The sequence below is a fragment of the Alnus glutinosa genome, chromosome 10 (genome assembly GCF_958979055.1).
Source record: "Alnus glutinosa chromosome 10, dhAlnGlut1.1, whole genome shotgun sequence".
In the NCBI taxonomy this organism is placed as follows: Eukaryota; Viridiplantae; Streptophyta; class Magnoliopsida; order Fagales; family Betulaceae; genus Alnus; species Alnus glutinosa.
This window is the reverse complement of record NC_084895.1, coordinates 19900698-19922555: the sequence shown is the minus strand read 5'-3', so window position 1 is coordinate 19922555 and position 21858 is coordinate 19900698. Positions and strand designations below refer to the sequence as shown.

The 21858-nt window shown below is 42.3% G+C and overlaps 2 protein-coding genes and 1 pseudogene across 2 annotated transcripts; 1 reads left to right on the top strand and 2 right to left on the bottom strand.

The window, feature by feature from the left end:
* Positions 1–5721: 5721 nt before the first annotated feature.
* Positions 5722–7682, bottom strand: LOC133879154 (uncharacterized). The gene is made up of 2 exons (XM_062317694.1): positions 6870–7682; positions 5722–6771 (listed from the first exon to the last, which is right to left on the bottom strand). The coding sequence occupies exons 1-2, from the start codon at positions 7680–7682 to the stop codon at positions 5722–5724; spliced, it is 1863 nt and encodes a 620-aa protein (XP_062173678.1).
* A 1058-nt stretch (positions 7683–8740) lies between these two features.
* On the bottom strand, positions 8741–9229 carry LOC133879153 (uncharacterized). Its single transcript, XM_062317693.1, has one exon. It carries the CDS (start codon positions 9227–9229, stop codon positions 8741–8743), a length of 489 nt encoding a protein of 162 aa, XP_062173677.1.
* A 1981-nt stretch (positions 9230–11210) lies between these two features.
* On the top strand, positions 11211–21153 carry LOC133879151 (uncharacterized; annotated as a pseudogene).
* The last annotated feature ends 705 nt before the right edge of the window (positions 21154–21858 follow it).

Here is a 21858-nt window from a genome sequence, read left to right as displayed (position 1 = left end):
CCCCTATTCGAGTGAGGGTAACCGAAAAGCTTTTAACTTACCCCCCTATCCGAGGGAGGATAAGAAAAAATTTTATGCCAAGTTACCCCCTTATCCGAGTGAGGGTAACCGGAAAGCTTTTAACTTACCCCCCCTATCTGAGGGAGGATAAGGAAAAAAAAAAAAAAAAAAAAATTTATGCCAAGTTACCCCCTATCCGAATGAGGGTAACCGAAAAGTTTTTAACTTACCCCCCTATCCGAGGGAGGATAAGAAAAAAAAAAATTTATGCCAAGTTACCCCCTATCCAAGTGAGGGTAACCGAAATGTTTTTAACTTACCCCCCTATCCGAGGGAGGATAAGAAAAAAAATTTTATGCCAAGTTACCCTCCTATCCGAGTGAGGGTAACCGAAAAGTTTTTAACTTACCCCCTATCCGAGGGAGGATAAGAAAAAAATTTTATGCCAAGTTACCCCCTATCCGAGTGAGGGTAACCGAAAAGTTTTTAACTTACCCCCTATCCGAGGGACGATAAGAAAAAAAATTTTATGCCAAGTTACCCCCCTATCCGAGTGAGGGTAACCGAAAAGTTTTTAACTTACCCCCTATCCGAGGGAGGATAAGAAAAAATTTTATGCCAAGTTACCCCCTTATCCGAGTGAGGGTAACCGGAAAGCTTTTAACTTACCCCCCTATCTGAGGGAGGATAAGGAAAAAAAAAAAAAAAAAAAATTTATGCCAAGTTACCCCCTATCCGAATGAGGGTAACCGAAAAGTTTTTAACTTACCCCCCTATCCGAGGGAGGATAAGAAAAAAAAAAATTTATGACAAGTTACCCCCTATCCAAGTGAGGGTAACCGAAAAGTTTTTAACTTACCCCCCTATCCGAGGGAGGATAAGAAAAAAAATTTTATGCCAAGTTACCCTCCTATCCGAGTGAGGGTAACCGAAAAGTTTTTAACTTACCCCCCTATCCGAGGGAGGATAAGAAAAAAATTTTATGCCAAGTTACCCCCTATCCGAGTGAGGGTAACCGAAAAGTTTTTAACTTACCCCCTATCGGAGGGAGGATAAGAAAAAAAAATTTTATGCCAAGTTACCCCCCTATCCGAGTGAGGGTAACCGAAAAGCTTTTAACTTACCCACCTATCCAAGGGAGGATAAGAAAAAATTTTATGCCAAGTTACCACCCTATCCGAGTGAGGGTAACCGAAAAGCTTTTAACTTACCCCCTTATTCGAGGGAGGATAAGAAAAAAAAAAATTTATGCCAAGTTACCCCCCTATCCGAGTGAGGGTAACCGAAAAACTTTTAACTTACCCCCCTATCCGATGGAGGATAAGAAAAAATTTATGCCAAGTTACCCCCCTATCCGAGTGAGGGTAACCGAAAAGCTTTTAACTTACCCCTCTATCCGAGGGAGGATAAGAAAAAATTTTATGCCAAGTTACCCCCCTATCCGAGTGAGGGTAACCGAAAAGCTTTTAACTTACCCCCCTATTCGAGGGAGGATAAGAAAAAATTTTATGCCAAGTTACCCCCGTATCCGAGTGAGGGTAACCGAAAAGCTTTTAACTTACCCCCCTATCCGAGTGAGGGTAACCGAAAAGCTTTTAACTTACCCCCTTATTCGAGGGAGGATAAGAAAAAATTTTATGCCAAGTTACCCCCTATTCGAGTGAGGGTAACCGAAAAGCTTTTAACTTACCCCCCTATCCGAGGGAGGATAAGAAAAAATTTTATGCCAAGTTACCCCCTTATCCGAGTGAGGGTAACCGGAAAGCTTTTAACTTACCCCCCTATCTGAGGGAGGATAAGGAAAAAAAAAAAAAAAAAAAATTTATGCCAAGTTACCCCTTATCCGAATGAGGGTAACCGAAAAGTTTTTAACTTACCCCCCTATCCGAGGGAGGATAAGAAAAAAAAAAATTTATGCCAAGTTACCCCCTATCCAACTGAGGGTAACCGAAAAGTTTTTAACTTACCCCCCTATCCGAGGGAGGATAAGAAAAAAAATTTTATGCCAAGTTACCCTCCTATCCTAGTGAGGGTAACCAAAAAGTTTTTAACTTACCCCCCTATCCGAGGGAGGATAAGAAAAAAATTTTATGCCAAGTTACCCCCTATCCGAGTGAGGGTAACCGAAAAGTTTTTAACTTACCCCCTATCCGAGGGAGGATAAGAAAAAAAAATTTTATGCCAAGTTACCCCCCTATCCGAGTGAGGGTAACCGAAAAGTTTTTAACTTACCCCCTATCCGAGGGAGGATAAGAAAAAATTTTATGCCAAGTTACCCCCTTATCCGAGTGAGGGTAACCGGAAAGCTTTTAACTTACCCCCCTATCCGAGGGAGGATAAGAAAAAAAAATTTATGCCAAGTTACCCCCCTATCCGAGTGAGGGTAACCGAAAAGCTTTTAACTTACCCCTCTATCCGAGGGAGGATAAGAAAAAATTTTATGCCAAGTTACCCCCCTATCCGAGTGAGGGTAACCGAAAAGCTTTTAACTTACCCCCCTATTCGAGGGAGGATAAGAAAAAATTTTATGCCAAGTTACCCCCGTATCCGAGTGAGGGTAACCGAAAAGCTTTTAACTTACCCCCCTATCCGAGTGAGGGTAACCGAAAAGCTTTTAACTTACCCCCTTATTCGAGGGAGGATAAGAAAAAATTTTATGCCAAGTTACCCCCTATTCGAGTGAGGGTAACCGAAAAGCTTTTAACTTACCCCCCTATCCGAGGGAGGATAAGAAAAAATTTTATGCCAAGTTACCCCCTTATCCGAGTGAGGGTAACCGGAAAGCTTTTAACTTACCCCCCTATCTGAGGGAGGATAAGGAAAAAAAAAAAAAAAAAAAATTTATGCCAAGTTACCCCTTATCCGAATGAGGGTAACCGAAAAGTTTTTAACTTACCCCCCTATCCGAGGGAGGATAAGAAAAAAAAAAATTTATGCCAAGTTACCCCCTATCCAACTGAGGGTAACCGAAAAGTTTTTAACTTACCCCCCTATCCGAGGGAGGATAAGAAAAAAAATTTTATGCCAAGTTACCCTCCTATCCTAGTGAGGGTAACCAAAAAGTTTTTAACTTACCCCCCTATCCGAGGGAGGATAAGAAAAAAATTTTATGCCAAGTTACCCCCTATCCGAGTGAGGGTAACCGAAAAGTTTTTAACTTACCCCCTATCCGAGGGAGGATAAGAAAAAAAAATTTTATGCCAAGTTACCCCCCTATCCGAGTGAGGGTAACCGAAAAGTTTTTAACTTACCCCCTATCCGAGGGAGGATAAGAAAAAATTTTATGCCAAGTTACCCCCTTATCCGAGTGAGGGTAACCGGAAAGCTTTTAACTTACCCCCCTATCCGAGGGAGGATAAGAAAAAAAAATTTTATGCCAAGTTACCCCCCTATCCGAGTGAGGGTAACCGAAAAGCTTTTAACTTACCCCCCTATCCAAGGGAGGATAAGAAAAAATTTTATGCCAAGTTACCACCCTATCCGAGTGAGGGTAACCGAAAAGCTTTTAACTTACCCCCTTATTCGAGGGAGGATAAGAAAAAAAAAAATTTATGCCAAGTTACCCCCCTATCCGAGTGAGGGTAACCGAAAAACTTTTAACTTACCCCCCTATCCGATGGAGGATAAGAAAAAATTTATGCCAAGTTACCCCCCTATCCGAGTGAGGGTAACCGAAAAGCTTTTAACTTACCCCTCTATCCGAGGGAGGATAAGAAAAAATTTTATGCCAAGTTACCCCCCTATCCGAGTGAGGGTAACCGAAAAGCTTTTAACTTACCCCCCTATTCGAGGGAGGATAAGAAAAAATTTTATGCCAAGTTACCCCCGTATCCGAGTGAGGGTAACCGAAAAGCTTTTAACTTACCCCCCTATCTGAGTGAGGGTAACCGAAAAGCTTTTAACTTACCCCCTTATTCGAGGGAGGATAAGAAAAAATTTTATGCCAAGTTACCCCCTATTCGAGTGAGGGTAACCGAAAAGCTTTTAACTTACCCCCCTATCCGAGGGAGGATAAGAAAAAATTTTATGCCAAGTTACCCCCTTATCCGAGTGAGGGTAACCGGAAAGCTTTTAACTTACCCCCCTATCTGAGGGAGGATAAGGAAAAAAAAAAAAAAAAAAAATTTATGCCAAGTTACCCCCTATCCGAATGAGGGTAACCGAAAAGTTTTTAACTTACCCCCCTATCCGAGGGAGGATAAGAAAAAAAAAATTTATGCCAAGTTACCCCCTATCCAAGTGAGGGTAACCGAAAAGTTTTTAACTTACCCCCCTATCCGAGGGAGGATAAGAAAAAAAATTTTATGCCAAGTTACCCTCCTATCCGAGTGAGGGTAACCGAAAAGTTTTTAACTTACCCCCCTATCCGAGGGAGGATAAGAAAAAAAATTTATGCCAAGTTACCCCCTATCCGAGTGAGGGTAACCGAAAAGTTTTTAACTTACCCCCTATCCGAGGGAGGATAAGAAAAAAAAATTTTATGCCAAGTTACCCCCCTATCCGAGTGAGGGTAACCGAAAAGTTTTTAACTTACCCCCTATCCGAGGGAGGATAAGAAAAAAAAATTTTATGCAAGTTACCCCCTATCCGAGTGAGGTTAACCGAAAAGTTTTAACTTACCCCCCTATTCGAGGGAGGATAAGAAAAAATTTTATGCCAAGTTACCCCCCTATCCGAGTGAGGGTAACCGAAAAGCTCTTAACTTACCCCCCTATCCGAGGGAGGATAAGAAAAAAAAAAAGAATTTATGCCAAGTTACCCCCCTATCCGAGTGAGGGTAACCGAAAATCTTTTAACTTACCCCCCTATTCGAAGGAGGATAAGAAAAAATTTTATGCCAAGTTACCCCCCTATCCGAGTGAGGGTAACCGAAAAGTTTTTAACTTTATTCGCACTTGATTTTTTGTAACTCCAGACATTCCATTCAAAACATCTTTGCTTACAAAAAGAAAACAAAGGGAATTCAACTGGAATTACATGTAGTATTTCTTCAAGTGTTCTGCATTCCACGCCCTTGGGACTGGCTTGCCCTCCCTGGACTCCAAGTGATAGGCTCCTCTACTGTGGCATTTGACTACTCGGTACGGTCCCTCCCACTTGGCGTTGAACTTCCCTTCGACCGGATCCCTCGTCATTATGTTCAGCTTCCTCAGCACCCAATCCCCGACTTTGAACTTCCTAGGATCAGCCGTCTTGTTGTAGTATCTGGCCACCCGAGCTCGATAAGCTTCGTGCACCGCCTGCGCATTGTCCCTCCGTTCCTGCAACAAATCCAGGCATGCGCTAATCCCTTCACCGTTCTGGGTCGGATCGTAGTGTTGGACTCTGTGGCTCGGGGACCCAATCTCCACCGGTATCACCGCTTCGGTTCCGTATGCCAGTGAGAATGGGGTTTCTCCGGTCGGGGTTCTAGCTGTGGTGCGATATGACCATAAAACTTCAGGGACATACTCAACCTATAGCCCCTTCCGCCTATCCAACTTCTTCTTCAATGTGGCCAACAGGGTCTTGTTGGTAGCCTCCACCTGGCCATTGGACTTGGGGTACATAGGTGTCGAGTAATGGTTCCGGATGCCGAGTTCGGTGCACCAGCTACGAAACGGTTTTCCGTCAAATTGGGCAACATTATTCGACACGATAGAGTAAGGAATTCCGAATCGACAGATGACCGACCTCCAGAGGAAACTTATGACATTGTTGGCAATGACGGTTGCTAGGGCTTCAGCTTCCGCCCACTTTGTGAAGTAGTCGACGGCCACCACCAAGAACCTCTTTTTCCCTTTCCCGCATGGCATCGGACCGACCAAGTCCAACCCCCCACTTAGAGAACGGCCAAGGTGACAAGACCGACGTGAGTCTCTCGGGCGGGTTCTTCATTACCCGGGCAAACCGCTGACATTTATCACAACTCCGGACAAACTCCATCGAGTCCCGCGTCATCATGGGCCAGTAATACCCGGCTCTCACCGCCTTGATGGCCAGCATTCTTCCTCCCGAGTGGTTCCCGCAAACTCCTTCATGAATTTCCCTTAGCACATAGTTGGCCTCCGGAGCCGAGAGACACTTCAGTAGTGGGTGTGAGTATCCCCTTCTATACAGCATGTCGTCCACCATCATGTAGCGTGCAGCCTGTAGTTTCACTTTATGGGCCTGCTCTTTATGACTGGGTAGCTTTCCACTTCTTAAGTATCTAATTACGTCCGAGGCCCATTCGGGTTCCGGTTCCCTCTCTCGGGCCACCTGCAACACACATTGACTCTTGTCAATCGATGGGTTGGGTTGAACCAGCACTTGCCGCTTCATTTTTGCGATTTCTTGGTCGGTCGCGGAACCAGCCCTAGCCAGGGCATCCGCTTGAACATTTCTTTCGCGAGGGATCTTTATGACCGTCAAAGTCCTGAAACTAGATTGTAGGTCATGCACCTTTTCCAAGTATTTGGCCAGTCGGTCTCCTTGTGCGGCAAATTCTCCCGAGATCTGGCCAACGACCACTTGTGAATCGCTCCGAATTTCAAAATTGAGGGCCCCTACTTCCCGCGCAATTGCTAGGCCCGCCAGTACCGCTTCGTACTCTACCTCATTATTGGTCGTGGCGAAGTCCAATTTGATGGCATACTGGAACTTCTGCTTCTGCGGGCTCTTCAGTATCACTCCCACACCGCTTCGTTGGCACTGAGAGGAGCCGTCCACGTAAACTACCCATAGTGGATGCTGCGCTGGGTCCCGGGGCTCCGGAGTATTGCAAAATTCAAGGAAAAAATCGGCCAGTGCCTGACCTTTGATCACCGTGGATGGAACTCAATGTCGAATTGCCCGAGTTCCACTGCTCAGTTGACCAGCCTACCCGACAGGTCTGGTTTCTGGAGGACCTTCTTCAAGGGGTACTTAGTTAGTACTCGGATGGCGTGCGCCTGGAAATAAGGCCTCAGTTTCCGGGCGGACACAATCAGGGCAAATGCCAACTTTTCTATCCTCGGGTATCTCTCTTCCGTCCCGCGGAGTGCTCTGCTCGTGAAGTACACTGGCTTCTGTATACCCTTCTCTTCCCAGACGAGAGCTGAGGAGACCGCCGAGGATGATACAGCCAAGTACATATAGAGGACTTCTCCTTCCACTGGTCGACTCAAGAGAGGAGGGTTCATCAAATACTCTTTCAGATTCCCAAAAGCCTCTTCGCACTTCGAATCCCACACAAATGCCTTCTTCAGGATTCTAAAGAAGGGAAGGCACTTGTCGGTAGACCTCGAAATGAACCGGTTCAAGTCCGCTATCCGTCCAGTCAGTTGCTGTAATTGTTTCGTGGTCCTCGGTGGTTGCATTTCCAGCACCGCTCTGACTTTTTCGGGGTTCGCCTCTATGCCCCTCTGGGACACCAAATATCCCAAGAATTTACCGGACGAGACCCCAAAGGCGCACTTAGCCGGGTTTAACCTCATTCGGTAACGCCTTATCGTATCGAACGTCTCCCTCAGATCGGAGACGTGATCCAGGGCCTTCACACTTTTCACGAGCATGTCATCAACGTACACTTCCACATTCCGGCCCATTTGTTTCTCAAACATCTTGTTCACCAACCTCTGATATGTAGCGCCCGCGTTCTTCAGTTCGAACGGCATCACCTTGTAACAATACAAGCCCCGATCGGTAATGAAAGAGGTCTTCTCCTGATCTTCTTCCGCCATCTATATTTGGTTGTATCCTGAGAACGCATCCATGAAACTCAGGAGTTGGTGCCCAGAAGTTGAATCGACAAGGAGGTCTATGCGGGGCAGTGGAAAGCTATCTTTTGGGCAGGCCTTGTTCAAGTCAGTGAAGTCCACGCACATTCTCCACTTGTTATTGGACTTCTTCACTAACACGACATTGGCGACCCATTCAGGATAGTCAACCTCTCGGATGAACCCCGCCGCCAGCAACTTCGAGACTTCATCGGCCACCGCCTGGTTTCTCTCGAGGGTGAAAGTCCTTCTCTTCTGCCTCACGGGTCTAAAGCTGGGATCCGCGTTTAGCCTGTACACGATAATCGAAGGATCGATACCGGGCATGTTTTCATGGTTCCACGCAAATACGTCTCTGTTACCTTTGAGGAACGAGACTATCTCCTCCTTTAGCCCCTCGGGAAGTTGGGAGCCAATCTTCACTCTCTCACCCGGACCTCCAACTTCGAACTCTTCCAAGTCCTCTGTCGGTTCCAGGGACTGTAATTGCTATTTCTCCTCTTCCCCGGCATCTTCTGTGTGGCCGGCATTCAGGGTGGTGATATAGCACATGCGGGCAGCCCTCTGGTCTCCCCTGACCACACCTACTCTTGAGTTAGTCGGGAACTTCATGCACAGATGGGGGGTTGAGGTTACGGCCCCCAAATCATTCAGGGCTGGCCTCCCCAGGATAACGTTGTAAGCCGACCGCCCTTCCACAACTAAGAATTTCACCATAACCATTTTCTCCTGGGGGCTAGTTCCCGCCATAACCGGTAGGTCAATAGACCCGATCGGGAGGACCTGTTCTCCTGAAAAACTGACCAAGGGACCCTTCACCGGTTCCAACTTCCCTTGACCTATGCTCATCAACTCGAAGGCTGACTTATATATTATGTCGGCCGAACTCCCGGTGTCGACAAGGACCTTGTGTATCTTATGATTGGCGATCGCCAAAGTCACCACCAGAGCGTCCGAGTAGGGGAGCGAGACCCAAAAAAAATCTTCATTTAAGAAACCAATGAGTAAGTCCTCATACTTCCTCATCTTCGTGGTCTCTGGACCGAGTATATCTCGAACTCCTTGAGGTGCCTCGCATATGCTTTACGCGCCGCACTTGAGTCTCCTCCACCTAGAAAACCGCCGGATATTGTATGAATTTCGCGGAGGTTTTCCCGACCAGGCAGCCGTGCTTGGCTCCTGCTTCTCTCTCGCCTGTCCCGGTCGGCAGGTCGGTTGTTAGGCTCTCTATCACGATCCCGGGGACGTTCCATCCTTTCTCTGGGCTCTTCCCGATATCTCTGCGGCTGATTTCTCCGTTCCTCGGGCTGGGGGTTCCGATCAAACCCAAGCGGACCCCGTTGACCTGCCAGGAAACGGACTAGCTTCCCGTTCCGGATAAACTTCTCAATTAAGGCCCGCAAGGACCTGCAATTCTCTGTACTATGCCCCTTTGACTCATGGAAAGCGCAATAGTGGTCAGCGATCCTCGGGTGGGGAGTTCCCACTATCTCCGCAGGTTTCTCGTACATGGGATCCACTTTAATCGCCGCCAGGACCTCTTCGATGGGCGCGTTGAGGGGGGTCCAGTTGTAATCCTGGAATTTCTTCTTAATCCCGAGCTCCGCTGTATCCTGCTTCTTATGGAATTCCTTCTTTTTCTTAGGCTTGTCCCCCTGATTAGAGGTTTGGGTGATTCCTTTCCCGAGCAACGCTCAAAGAGTCTCTTCTTTGTTGATAAACTCGTCTGCCCTCTCCATGAACTCATGCAGATAACGAGTCGGCTTCCGGGCGAGGTCAGCCATCAGCGGCCCATCTTTCCTAATCCCCTGATAAAGTGCTGAATGCACGAACTCTTCAGTGGGGCTCTCGGTTGTGAGCCTTGCTTGATTGAAGCGCTGGAGGAACTCCTTAAGGGACTCATCTCGCCCTTGTTGTATCGACATCAAAGTTCCTGCCGGTTTCCTTCTTACAACTCCCGCCATGAATTGAGTTACGAACATTTTTCCGAATTCGTCAAAGTTTTGTATAGACTTCGGGGGAAGCCTTCTATACCAATCTCTGGCATTTCCTGACAAGGTCAGCGGGAAGGCGCGGCATGCCACCTCATCAGGGGTCCCCTGCAATTCGAGGTGAGCGCGGTAGTTATCCAAGTGCTCAATCGGGTCCTCCTGCCCGGTGTAGGTCTTGATATCGGGGACTTTGAACTTCCCGGGGAGGCGGAACGAGGCCACCCGGTCAGCAAATGGGGAAGCCGACTTCTGGAGCAGATCTCCGGCTCTAGACGTGCTCCCGTTGTGCTGGTGCTGCGTCGCTTCCGTCAGTAGGTCACACCTCTGCTCTAGTTTCTCAATAATCTCCTTGAGCTTTTTGTCCATCCTTTTCGACGTCTTGTTCTTCCGGGGTTTTTGATCCATGGCATTTTGGTTCTTCTTTCTTTCTCTCCGTCCTCCTCGACTGCTCGGTTGCATTTCTTCGTCCTGCTCTTCTCCCCCGACAGGCTGTGGGGTCGCCGAGTTCAAATCTTCCGCATGGTGTCGCTGCAGTTCGGCATTCTTTTTTTCCAACTCATACATCTCCTTTTCCATCTGAGCTATTCTCTCATTAAGGATTTCCAGTGTGGGAGACGGTCTTGAGGAAGACTCTCCTCCCTGGGGGCGCTCTCTCATGCGATCCCCCCATGGGCCCCTCAGCGCCTCCAACCTCGTAGTCACCATACCGGATGCACAGGTAAGCTTCGCAAGAGCAACGTGCGTTCCCACAGACGGCGCCAAACTGTTGATGCCAATTCCGGCCGGTGAAGCAGGAGCTGCCGCAGGTGGACTTGACCGACTGACCTGCAAAGACAAAGGACACGCGACGGGTTTCCCCAGCGGTCCTCCTCCGACGCCCAAATTAGATGAAGTATATTTTTAGTGAGAGAGCAAGAGTGAGAGGGAGAGTTCAGAACTTGTATCCCAAAAAACTTAATACCTGGATTTTGCTATTTATAGGCAGCTGCCCTCGAGGTTAGGTAGGAATATCCCGGTTTTTAGGGAACAGTGACTTCTTGTGTGTGAACAGGTCCTAAGTACACTCTTGACAGCGATGGGCAGGTGGGCTCTTTAATGACGAAGCATGAGATTTCGGGAAATCCCAGATCTTCGGGGATTCAGCCACTTAATCGCCCTCCTTTATCGGTATCGTCATTATTACCACTTGTCGGTTAACGGAGCACCCGACACCTTCTGCTCGGACTGCACCGGTCGGGGCCTCACCATCCTAGGAAGGAGGCCTCATCGGCAGCGATGTATCCGACACCTCCCGCTCGGTCGGAACCCCCCCTCTCGGGAAGGTTATTTTATCAACAAATACATCTAAATAATGGCTCTTTTTCTTTCAAATTGCTTGATGATCAACACACTCAAGTTAAAAAGAAATGATGCAGACCACACAAACCCATTTAGTTTTTGCTCTCAGGTTGGGTTTCCATGACATAAATTTTGAGGGGCCTCATAGAAGATTGTTCAAGACATGTCCTGTGCAAAGGTAGAATTTCAAACCACACGGGCAACAATTGAGGATGCTAATACTAGGGGCACATTTGTAATCAAAAGAACCAATATGCTTTTGCCCTTCAAAGAATTGAAAATTAAAGTCACTGAGGCACCCCTGACTTTCTACTTGAAAACCCCAAAAATGTTTCCATTTTCTAGAGAGAGAGAAGTGGACCTTGTAGATGCCGAAGCATGTAGGGCGGAGACGGAGGCGAAGGCGCCGGCGAAGAGGGAGGCAACGGCGAAGGCTTTCAAGGGCATGAGGCGTGATTCCCCGGCGCAGCCTCTTCTGACCGATGACACACTCCAACCCAATTGGGCGACGCTCGCCAGAGCCCACCACCAGTGGCTGAAGGTTCTGCCGCTCTCCTTCTCCTCTTCCATCCTGAGGGATCGTACTCCGCCTCTCTCGGTCGTCAGTCTCGAGCTTAGAAGGCCAGCTCTTGTTGCTTTTTCCAACCGCTCTGATTATATTGTTCTTTCTTCTTATGGGCTTTGCTTTTGCTCTTTTGCGTGTATTGGGCTTCCTCTGTTCTTGGGCTTTGCACTCTGTTCATGGACTTCAAAACTGTTTCATTGATTTGTTTTACATTATTATTATTATTATTTTTGGGTAATTACCTTTTTCCCAATCAACTACCAAGAAATGCGCGATGCCCCCATGAACTACCAACTCGACTAAAATAGAGCATTCAACTACCACAGTTACATACTTTGCCCTCTTCTGTCAGTCAGAGTGGTTAAAATAGACAGTCAACGGGTCACGTAACTATCACGTGCTGTCTAACAAATTTCTCTGCCTATTTTACCCTCGTCTTCATTGTGAATTCATGGGGGCATGTTAAAAGATGATAGTAGTTCATAGGGAAAAAAAGTAATTACCTCCATGAACCAAAGTTACAGGATTATTATTATTATTTTTTTTTTGTAAACGCCAACAATACTTTTTTACAATTCAAATCAATTTCTTTATAATTTTATCTGAAAAGGTTTAAGTTTATATAATTAAATTTTTATATTTAAATTTGAATTAATTTGTTCATATTTTTTATGCTATATTTTTACGTAATTTGTATTGATTTGTACGTATCCTCTCCTGATTTATAGTTTATGTAATTTCTTCATATTTTTATGCTATACTAATTGATTTGTTAATTTCAATAAGTATATACAATTTTATTATTGAAAATAGTATGACATTTGTATAATTGTAGCTGAATCTGGTTGTTTGTATATATAATTTTCTTAGGATATAACCAACACGACAATCACCAACAACAATTCTAGTAAAAAATGAAGTCAAAGATGTTATCATAAATCGTGTCCTTCCTCTAGCAAACATTTTCATCCTTTGAGGATAGGGTTGGCAATTTTTGACACAACTCGTGAACCCGACACGAACACGACACGGGAAAATAGGGTTTCGGTTTATCATAATCGGGTCGATCTGATTATGACCTGATTAAAATCGTGTCGGGTTGACCCGCTAGACACGATTAGACCTGGTTATATTAAAAAAAAAAATGGTAGAACTAGAACGAAGAATCTAGACACGGAGAAATTGAGAATTGAGAAACCCCAATTGCCAATTCAGTGTATTCACTCGAAAGAATCAAAGAAACGAACCCTAGCCCGCTAGCCGCATGGTCGCACCGGCTCGCATGCCCGTCACCCACACTCCGCAGCCCGCACGCCGCACTTCTCGAGTTCTCGTCTTCTCTTCTAGACTTTCAGTGTTTCACCCGTCGGTCCCTTGACGCCCTTCCAGTCCATTCTATCTAAGTGACTCAGTGTCTCTTTCACACTTCGTCTTCACGCAGTCTCTCTCTCTCTCTCCTCTGGCCGATGGTTGCCAACTCGTGAACTCGAATTCCCTCTAAGACTCTTGTAAGTTTTATATATTATTTTGCTTTTGTTCTGGGATATGTATCTTTCCAGATTTGGGCCTGACATTGTGTTTACTGAGTTGGGATTTGATGGAACAATGTATATCTGTTGATTGGTTTGATTTGAAATGGTGGGATTTGCTTATTTTGTTGGATTTCTTTGGTTTTCTCCTCTGGGTTTCGCTCGTTTTGTTCATTTCATTTATGGGTTTCGCCTCAAACTGTCAAACAGCATTCAAAAAATCATTTCAAAAAAGTCAGGTCGTGTCGGGTTAACGAGCTACCTGATTACTAATCGTGTTTAACAGGTCGTGTTCGGGTCACGAGTTCTAACCCGTTTAATAATCGGGTTGGGTTCGTATCAGACCCGTTTAGACAATCGGGTTGGTCAGGTTGACACGAACCCAACCTGTGAACCCAAATTGCCAAGCCTATTTGAGGATTGTCACATGGAAAACCGCATACAAAAAGTTGTGAGAAAGAGACCAACGTCTTAATCAAGAGAGGATACATACATGGACCAATTTAAAAGAACAATTTAAATATAAAAGTTTAATTACGTAAACTTAAACCTTTTCAGATAAAAATATGAAGAAATTGATTTGAAAATCGTATAAAAAGAATTGTTGGCGTTCACAAAAAAAAAAAAAAAAAAAAAAAAAAAAAAAAAAAAACCCATAACTTTGGTACATGAGGGTAATTACTTTTTGCCCCCGTGAACTACCATCATCTTCCAACATACCCCCATGAACTGATAACAAAGACAAGGGTAAAATAGGAAGAGAAATTTGTTAGACAGCACGTGACGGTCATGTGACCCGTTGACCGTCTATTTTAACCACTCTGACTAACGGAAGGGGGCAAATTAAAGTATGTAACTGTGGTAGCTGAATGCTCTATTTTGGTCGAATTGGTAGTTTGTGGGGGCATCGCGCATTTCTTGGTAGTTGATGGAGAAAAAAGTAATTACCCCTATATTTTTTTTTTGGAGGTGTTCTTGTAGTTTGGACTTTCACCAAATTGGTAGTGTGGTTGTCTCATTAGTTCCTTATTTCATGTTTCATTCAAAAATTTAACAGTATGCCACGTTAATACCTATGAGGTCCGCCGCATGTTCCCATGTCACGTCATTCTACCACATCAACGTTATTTTAAAAAAAAATAAAAAAAAAATAAAAAGAAAAAAACAATTGGCAGGGAGATCATCTCTGCTTGCCACTAGCGGGCCGAGGGAGATCCCAACCCCTAGGGTGGGTTCTCCGCCACCCACCGAGGGTGAGATATCTCCTGTGGTTGCATGTGGGGATGATCTCTCTTACCCTTTTTTTTTAAAAAAAAAACAAAAATATTGTTTTTTATTTTTAAGTAATTCTAACATGACATGGGAGACATGTGGCAGACGCTAAATGACATTTGACATAGCGAACTGTTAAATTTTTTGATGGAAGGACAAACAGAAAATGAAAATTGATATAAGAAAAAAAAAAAAAGTTGAGTGGTACTTAAAATTTAGTATGGTGTTAAAAGTGCTATATATGTATATATATATATAAAGAGTAAAACAACAATTGGCAAAAAAAAAAAAAAAAAACCCAATTACCAGCAATGATTATCCCTAATCTTCGCTCATATATACCTTGTTAGCGTCAACGCTGATATGTACCTTATTAGTAGCAAGCCGTTGCTCATATATAAGTTATCAATGCTAAAAATATATATATCAACAACCAGCGAAAGTCGTCGTTGCTTATAAATTATAATCATATATTGTCGTGTCGTATATCAACGATGACTTCTTATAGTATTAGTAATGACTTTCTGTCGTCTTAATAAGATTCATATCAACAACAAAAAAAGTTGTCGCTTGTAATATGATATTGGCGACGACATTTGGCTCACGTACGTACATAATGTATTAGCAACTACATTTAATTTTATTAGTGGCGACTTTTATTGTCGCTAATAGCAATTATCAACAATGACAACAAAAGTAACTCGAAAAACTTGAAATAAAATCTGGCTTGTTTTACGGTACCTAAGCCAAAATCGTAATTATGTGCTTTATGACATCATATTCTGCATCAGAGCAAGGGTTAATTCTTTATCCAAGGTTTATAATTCTCTCAATGTCTAGCTAATAAATGGTTGGCGTCAGGCGGTGGGGTTTCTCTGATATATATGATCTCTTAAGGTTGCCTTTCTGATATAACAAGATAATTTTTTTTTTTTTGTGTCCCTTTATATATTACATTTTTATTATAATATATAAAAATATGGTAAATACAATTTCAAAATATTGCCTGTGAAAGTAATTAGCGGTTAGTAAACATTTAAGAATCGTATGTCTTTTTACTCTTACCTGAAACTATTAATCGTTCGCTTTTCACCCTCCACCTGGCTGTAGTTCCTTATCCTGAAATCTTATTACCAAAAAGTTTGTGGTCCCTTACAAAAACCTGTCTAAATTCTCTCAAATTCAAATAAATAATTGTAAATGATCTTGACCCGTGAGGCATGAGCTTACCTGCCCCTCCAACCAACCACCTTCACCTCCCATTACATTTACATGGGAAAGATGGACTTAATTATGTAGTTATATTAGAGATAATTAAAATAAATAAATAAATAAAAATACACACAATTTCAGTCTTTCAGGTCTTCATTACTGTTTATAGTATTTTATTTTTTATTTTTTATTTTTTTTTTTGATAACTTTTTTGACCTACCCAGTGATATATAGTTGAAAGTCGTGAAAAAAAAAATTGATGTGTTTTGTGTAATAAAAATAAATGCAAAATCATTCTTATCAAGTGGCAATTAGCTTAATAGGTTCAGTTTGTTTCAACATAAAATGTTTTTTTTTTTGTTTAAAAATGTTTTCAAAAACAATTATTTTTTCAAGAAAAATTTTTTGCTGAAAACTTTTTTCTATATTTGGTTGATACGGAAATTCAATTTTTTTTTATTAAATAATATTAACTTATAAAAATTAATTTTTATTCACAACAATAAAATACCTATTGATTTTGTAGGTATTGGTGTTCCTTTGGTCCCGATGACCACAGGAAGGGTGGCATTGTACGACCCAGTAGGACTACTTATGGTGGCATTGTAAGAGAGGGTGCAGCTGTCACTTTATCGTGAAACGCTTAATTGCTGAACCATCAGTAGCGCTCATCATATATGATGACGATAAGCATGTAGATAAAAAGGGGTTGCCATGCCATGGTCCACAGGACAAGAAGGCTGCTGGAACGCATGCTATGTTTGCCCCATATATCTCAGAGGACCTCCGTTTGCGTGTCTTATCTCTACTGTATGTTGGGGTTTCTGTGGAGACCATAATGCAAAGACACAATGAATCAGTAGAGAGACAGGGTGGGCCTTGTAACCGTGATGACCTTTTAACCCACCGGTATGTTCGGAGACAGGAGAGGAGCATCCGACGTTCTACATATGAACTGGATGCAGATGATGCAGTCAGCATCAGCTTGTAGGTTGAGAGCCACCAGGATCATATTTTCTTTTATGAAGATTTCTCTGATTCCAAACCTATCACTTTGGGCATTCAAACAGAGTGGCAGTTGCAACAAATGATTCGATTTGGCAACCGCAGCCTTCTGGCTTCTGATTCAAGGTTTGGAGCAAACAAATTAAGGGTCTGTTTTTATTTTGTTGTTACATTATTTATTTAAAGTTCATGTAAAGTCCCTAGTGTCATGAGAAACTAACTATACTCTCTCTGCGAATTGATCTAGCATCCCATTCACAGTCTTGTTGTATTCAACTCAGACAACAAGGCTATTCCTGTAGCTTGGATAATAGCACCAAGGTTTGCTAGTTCAGATGTGCATAGATGGACGAGGGCTCTTTACAACAGAGTTCGCACAAAAGATCCTACTTGGAAGTTGGCTGGGTTCATTGTGGATGATCCGCTAGCTGATGTCCTTACAATCAGGTTGAGTGCTAAATCTACCGCTCAAATTCCAAACAGAATGTGTCTAAATATATGCTTGAAGAATTACTTTTCTTAGAAAATTATTCCATCGATTTCATTGGCTTATAGAGGTGGTTACATGACAACTTGATTAGTTTGTTTCAAAGCACTTGACTCAGTTTTATCTTAAATGGATCCACAAGATCTGAAGCAATATTGAGCCCTTGGCACCCCTGTTTCTAACCTGCTAAATTTAGAGTGTAGCTGCTTATTCATCTTGTTGATGCTCCATCTATTGTTGTATTCTATGGCTCAAAAGTAGCTTCGGTAATATCTTGACCTCAATTAAATTTTTACTCCTCAGAACTGTGTCATTAGATGTCTACCTTAGGCCAGTGTTCATTCCATTTCTTCTTTGAAATCTATAGATCTTTTGGACTTTTAGATTGTAATTTTTAGGAGTTGCTCTAATATAGTTCCTGTGTACTGGAGCATTCTCTTTTTAAATGAAATAATTATTTACTTTTCAAAAGAAAAGGTGGCTTCAATAATTTCAGAGCACATAATTGCTTATGCCAAATGTGTGATCACGCTGAAGGGACTGACCAAAAACCTCTTCTGGGGTTGCTAGTCCAATTTATGAGTGTTTGCTTTGGGCAGTCTGGAATAATAAGCATGCTGAAACTTATTGTACTGGAGCAGAACCTTTTAGCATGATAAGCTGTAATTTCTTTCTTTCTTTTTATTTTTTATTTTTTAAATGACTTGCACTCGCTTGAATTGTTGAATTTATATGTCTTTTGCATTTTTCTCAGGGATGTGTTCGAGGGCTCGGTGTTGAGATGCTTTTGGCGGGTCCGTCATATATGGCATAAAAACTTAGTAAAGAAATGTTTGGCAACTGAGATGCTAGTGGAGATTTCAAGACGGGCTTGGGCAGGCAGTAGATAAAATCTGCCAAGGACAAGGAACCGTTGGCTTGTTTGAGGATCTATTGGATGATTTTATCGATGAGTCAGATTTTACGGATTACTTTAAAGCAATATGGTATCTGAGAATGGGTTGGTCTCCCCTTTCTAAATAGAGGATTTCTTTTTCCCTCGTGTGAGAGAAGCTAAGAATTGTATCTCTTATTCTGGCTCTTCAACATTTACTGGCATTAATTCCTTGGGATGGACTATATCCTGCAAAATGATTTATAGGCTTCCGAAATTAATGTTGATCTAATTATCAATATCAAATCTGTGGGTGTGTGTGTGTGTGTATTTATGTACTTGTTTTTGGGGATATGGGTCAGTCCTATGATTCTCAGCCAACTGAGTCAGCAATCTTAATTGTATAGGGTAAAATTATGAAGTCTTGCTCTAAAATATCCGGTAGTTTTTGGTTTTGTTCTTTGTTGGTAAGTTATTATTGAATTGAGACATTTCTCCTGACTCAGGAGCATGGATTGCAGCGCTAAGCTAAAATCTCTTCCACTTGCCAGCCAGGAGACATGCGCATGCAGCAATGGAGTTTTACCACAACCAATTAAAGCTCAGGCTGTTGAATGAGAAGGACCCTGGTGTTTATCAACGCGCCGATTTGTTGGTTGATAAGTTGGGTACAAATGTGCGAATATTCTTACTTCTGGCTTGATGAGTAGTCAGGGAAGGATGATTTTTCACGATATTGGAGAGATGAGTGGGTGAGTGGTTTAACATCTTGGCGCAAAGCGTTGAAGATTCCAGACACTGATGTTGTCATAGGAGGTAGATCGATGTGCAAAAGTTGCTGCCCAGCTTAATCAAGATAAAGCTTATGTCGTTGGTATTTGCAATTGCAGTTGGGCAGAAATGGGCAGTTTGTGTGAGCATTTGTTAAGTGGTTAGCGTTTATTTTTAATGGCATGTGAAAGTAATTATGGTTAGTGAACAGTTAATAATTAACCGTATGACTTTTTACCCTTACCTGAAACGTACTATTAATCCTTCGTCTTTTCTTCCTCGACCTGGGAGTAGTTCCTTATATTATCCTGAAATTACATTCTCCAACCAACTAATGGTTGGTTGTGACTTTTGACAAATCCCGTTACCAAAAAGTCTTCATTTCACATTTTAGTATTTAAAGAGTTGCTACGCAATGACATCAGACATGCATATTGATAACTTTCTTGACCTTCCCAGAGTGATATAAAAATGCAAACTGAAAATCGTGATTAAAAAAAAAAAAACGAAAAAGCATGATGTTTTTTCACTAAAAACATTTTTAGATATTTTGTACATACGAAAAATCAAAAATATTTTTTATATTTTCATTCAATAATATTAATATATAAAAATATTAATATATATTTTTATTAAAAAAACATAACTTAAAAATTTGAGTTCCAGTAGTGGTTTGGCGGAATTCCGGCAATGGTCCAACGAACTCCAGTAATTTCAAAATGAAAAACTCAAAATCAGAAAACAATTTACAGTGTTAAAAAAAAAGAGAAATCATTTTACGGAAATTAAAGAAACTTTTTCGGTCAAAGCAAAAATGTTTTCGGTTGACTAATATTTTTCATCGCATCAAACACCAAAAATATATTTTTAAAAAATTATTTTATGCCGAACGAACAAAACCTTAGAAGTATAAAAATTGGCTAAAAATATTTTGTGGTAAGCAAAAAAAAAAAAAAAAAAAAAAATTGCTCCATATGTCCCAATCCCACATATGCAGCTAAACCAAAATTATTATCAAATTGCTCCATCCATGAGTCCATATATATTACCCAAATTATTATCAAATTACACCCCTGGAGTGTGTGTATATATATATCTATATAAAAGTGGTTTTACAGTCTTAACTTCAAAGTGTAAAAATTTGCAATTTGAATATCCTATATTTTATTCCCTTTTAATTTCACCAATTTTTTGTTAAAATGCTAATTTTTTGAAGGAAAAAATAAAAAATAAAAAATAAAAAAATTCAAAAAAATTCAAAATTCAAAATTGCCTTGAACTCATTCACAGCCAAGACTAGCAAAATAGGTTTGCGTATTGGGTTCAGGTCAAATCTAACACGACCCCATCCATTTTTATTTATTTATTTTTTATTCTCCACTAGTACAAAGACCAATTTGCTACTAAATGAATAAAGAACCTAGTAAGGATGCAGCAGGACTTGAGCTTTATAAATGAGAGACGAATGGGTATACTGACTTTCTTCACAAAAATTAATCAGAGTGATCACTCTTAAGTTGAGATCAACCTTCTAGCACGTTACACGAAGGTTCTCTTGCCATTTAGTGACATGGCTACGGTAACCAACTTTTTGCCGCATCACTAAATTTTTTTTCCTGTGCTATTACCTATTTTTCAAACCGCTTTTTCTTTTTCTTTTTCATTCTTTTTTGGGGGTTATTGTGTGTGGAAGTGTAGAATATAAGAGCATTACTAGCAGCTTCCCTACATGGGTTCCCTTCCTTACATTTTAGGGAAAATTTTAAAAAAGTCATAAAAACTACACTACATCAGCTTCCCTTCCATTTTCCATTCCTTGGGAAGTGAACAGTTCTTCCCAATGCATTGGGAAGCACTGTTCACCTCCCATTCAATATTATACTCATAAAAAAATTTTCTCTCTCCTTCCACAATCCTCAACAAGGGCTGCTGACTTGCTTTGTCTTCTTCCGTCTTCATCTTCTTCCATGAAAATTGTTCAACCCTGCCACAGGCAAACGTAGATTGAAGCCTGTCCACACAGATCTTCACCGTAGGCTGGAGATCTTCCGGCGAAATGCTCTCAATTTATCTCCGTCGAGAAGCTCTCCCTCCGTTGAACACGGCTCGGCCGCCTCCAGCTCTAGCAACCCAGAGCTAGCCTCAGACAGAGGAGGATCCCCACCCGGAGCTGTACTCCCGGAATCAACCGCAGTGGCCGTACTGGACAGAGTAGAAAAGCACGCCGGAAAAGGAGCAGACGAGAAGCCCAACGATTCCAGTGCCGAAAAACCCAACTTGAAAGTACAGAACCAATACCCACAGCAGACGGCTTGGTGGATGGCTCAGCTGCGTGGAAGGCAGAGATGCGAGTGGGTTGGTGGTGGTTTCGGTGTGACAGAGTTTGGGTGAGAACGGAGAAGATGAGACAGGGAGAGAGAGAAGAAAAGAGATGAATAATAATAATAATAAAGTAAAAAGTAAAAAATAATATTTTAAGGATATAGGGAAAAATTATGGGAAGCTGCTGTGGAGTATTTTTTGATAGGGCAGCAAAAAGTAGTTTTGTTCCCTATATCTAGGGAAAATTGATGGAAAGGGAAGGGAAGCTGCTAGGAATGCTTGATCTAAGTGATGCAAACCCCCCCCCCCCCCCCCCCCCCCTTTTTTCTTTTTTTTTTTTTTTTTTTTTTTTTTAAACGGATTGACCCATTTGACACATTTATAAACGAGTTAATCTGTTTATGATTCGAACTCGTTTAACTTAAACTCAAACCTTATAAATTTGTACCGTGTTCGTGTTTGATTTGTTGGTCATGTCAAAAAATGTCAATCCTACTCACATGTACAGCTTTGTCGTGGGTCTATATTGCCCTACGCCACCAATATGAAATTACCCACGGCCACCACAATAGTTAGGGGGTGTGCACGCAGGCTTATTCATCTAAAAACCTTCGTTTTGTTTGCGGGAGACAAGAACATGCACTGCATGCCTGATGAAGACAACACCGTATCTTTCGTTGGACCATGCCATCACTACAAAAAACTCTACAATTAGCCGCGTGTCTACAGTACCTGTTATTGTAGACACGCGTCCAATTAGCCACGTGTATACAG

What these genes read in the sequence shown, in the direction of transcription:
- LOC133879154 (XM_062317694.1), bottom strand. Translation starts at nt 7,682, where the DNA reads ATGGCGGAAGAAGATCAGGAGAAGACCTCTTTCATTACCGATCGGGGC. An exon ending in CTAAGTACCCCTTGAAGAAG is followed by an intron (nt 6,772 to 6,869) that starts GTCCTCCAGAAA and finishes ATCAAAGGTCAG; the next exon opens with GCACTGGCCGATTTTTTCCT.
- LOC133879153 (XM_062317693.1), bottom strand. Translation starts at nt 9,229, where the DNA reads ATGTACGAGAAACCTGCGGAGATAGTGGGAACTCCCCACCCGAGGATC.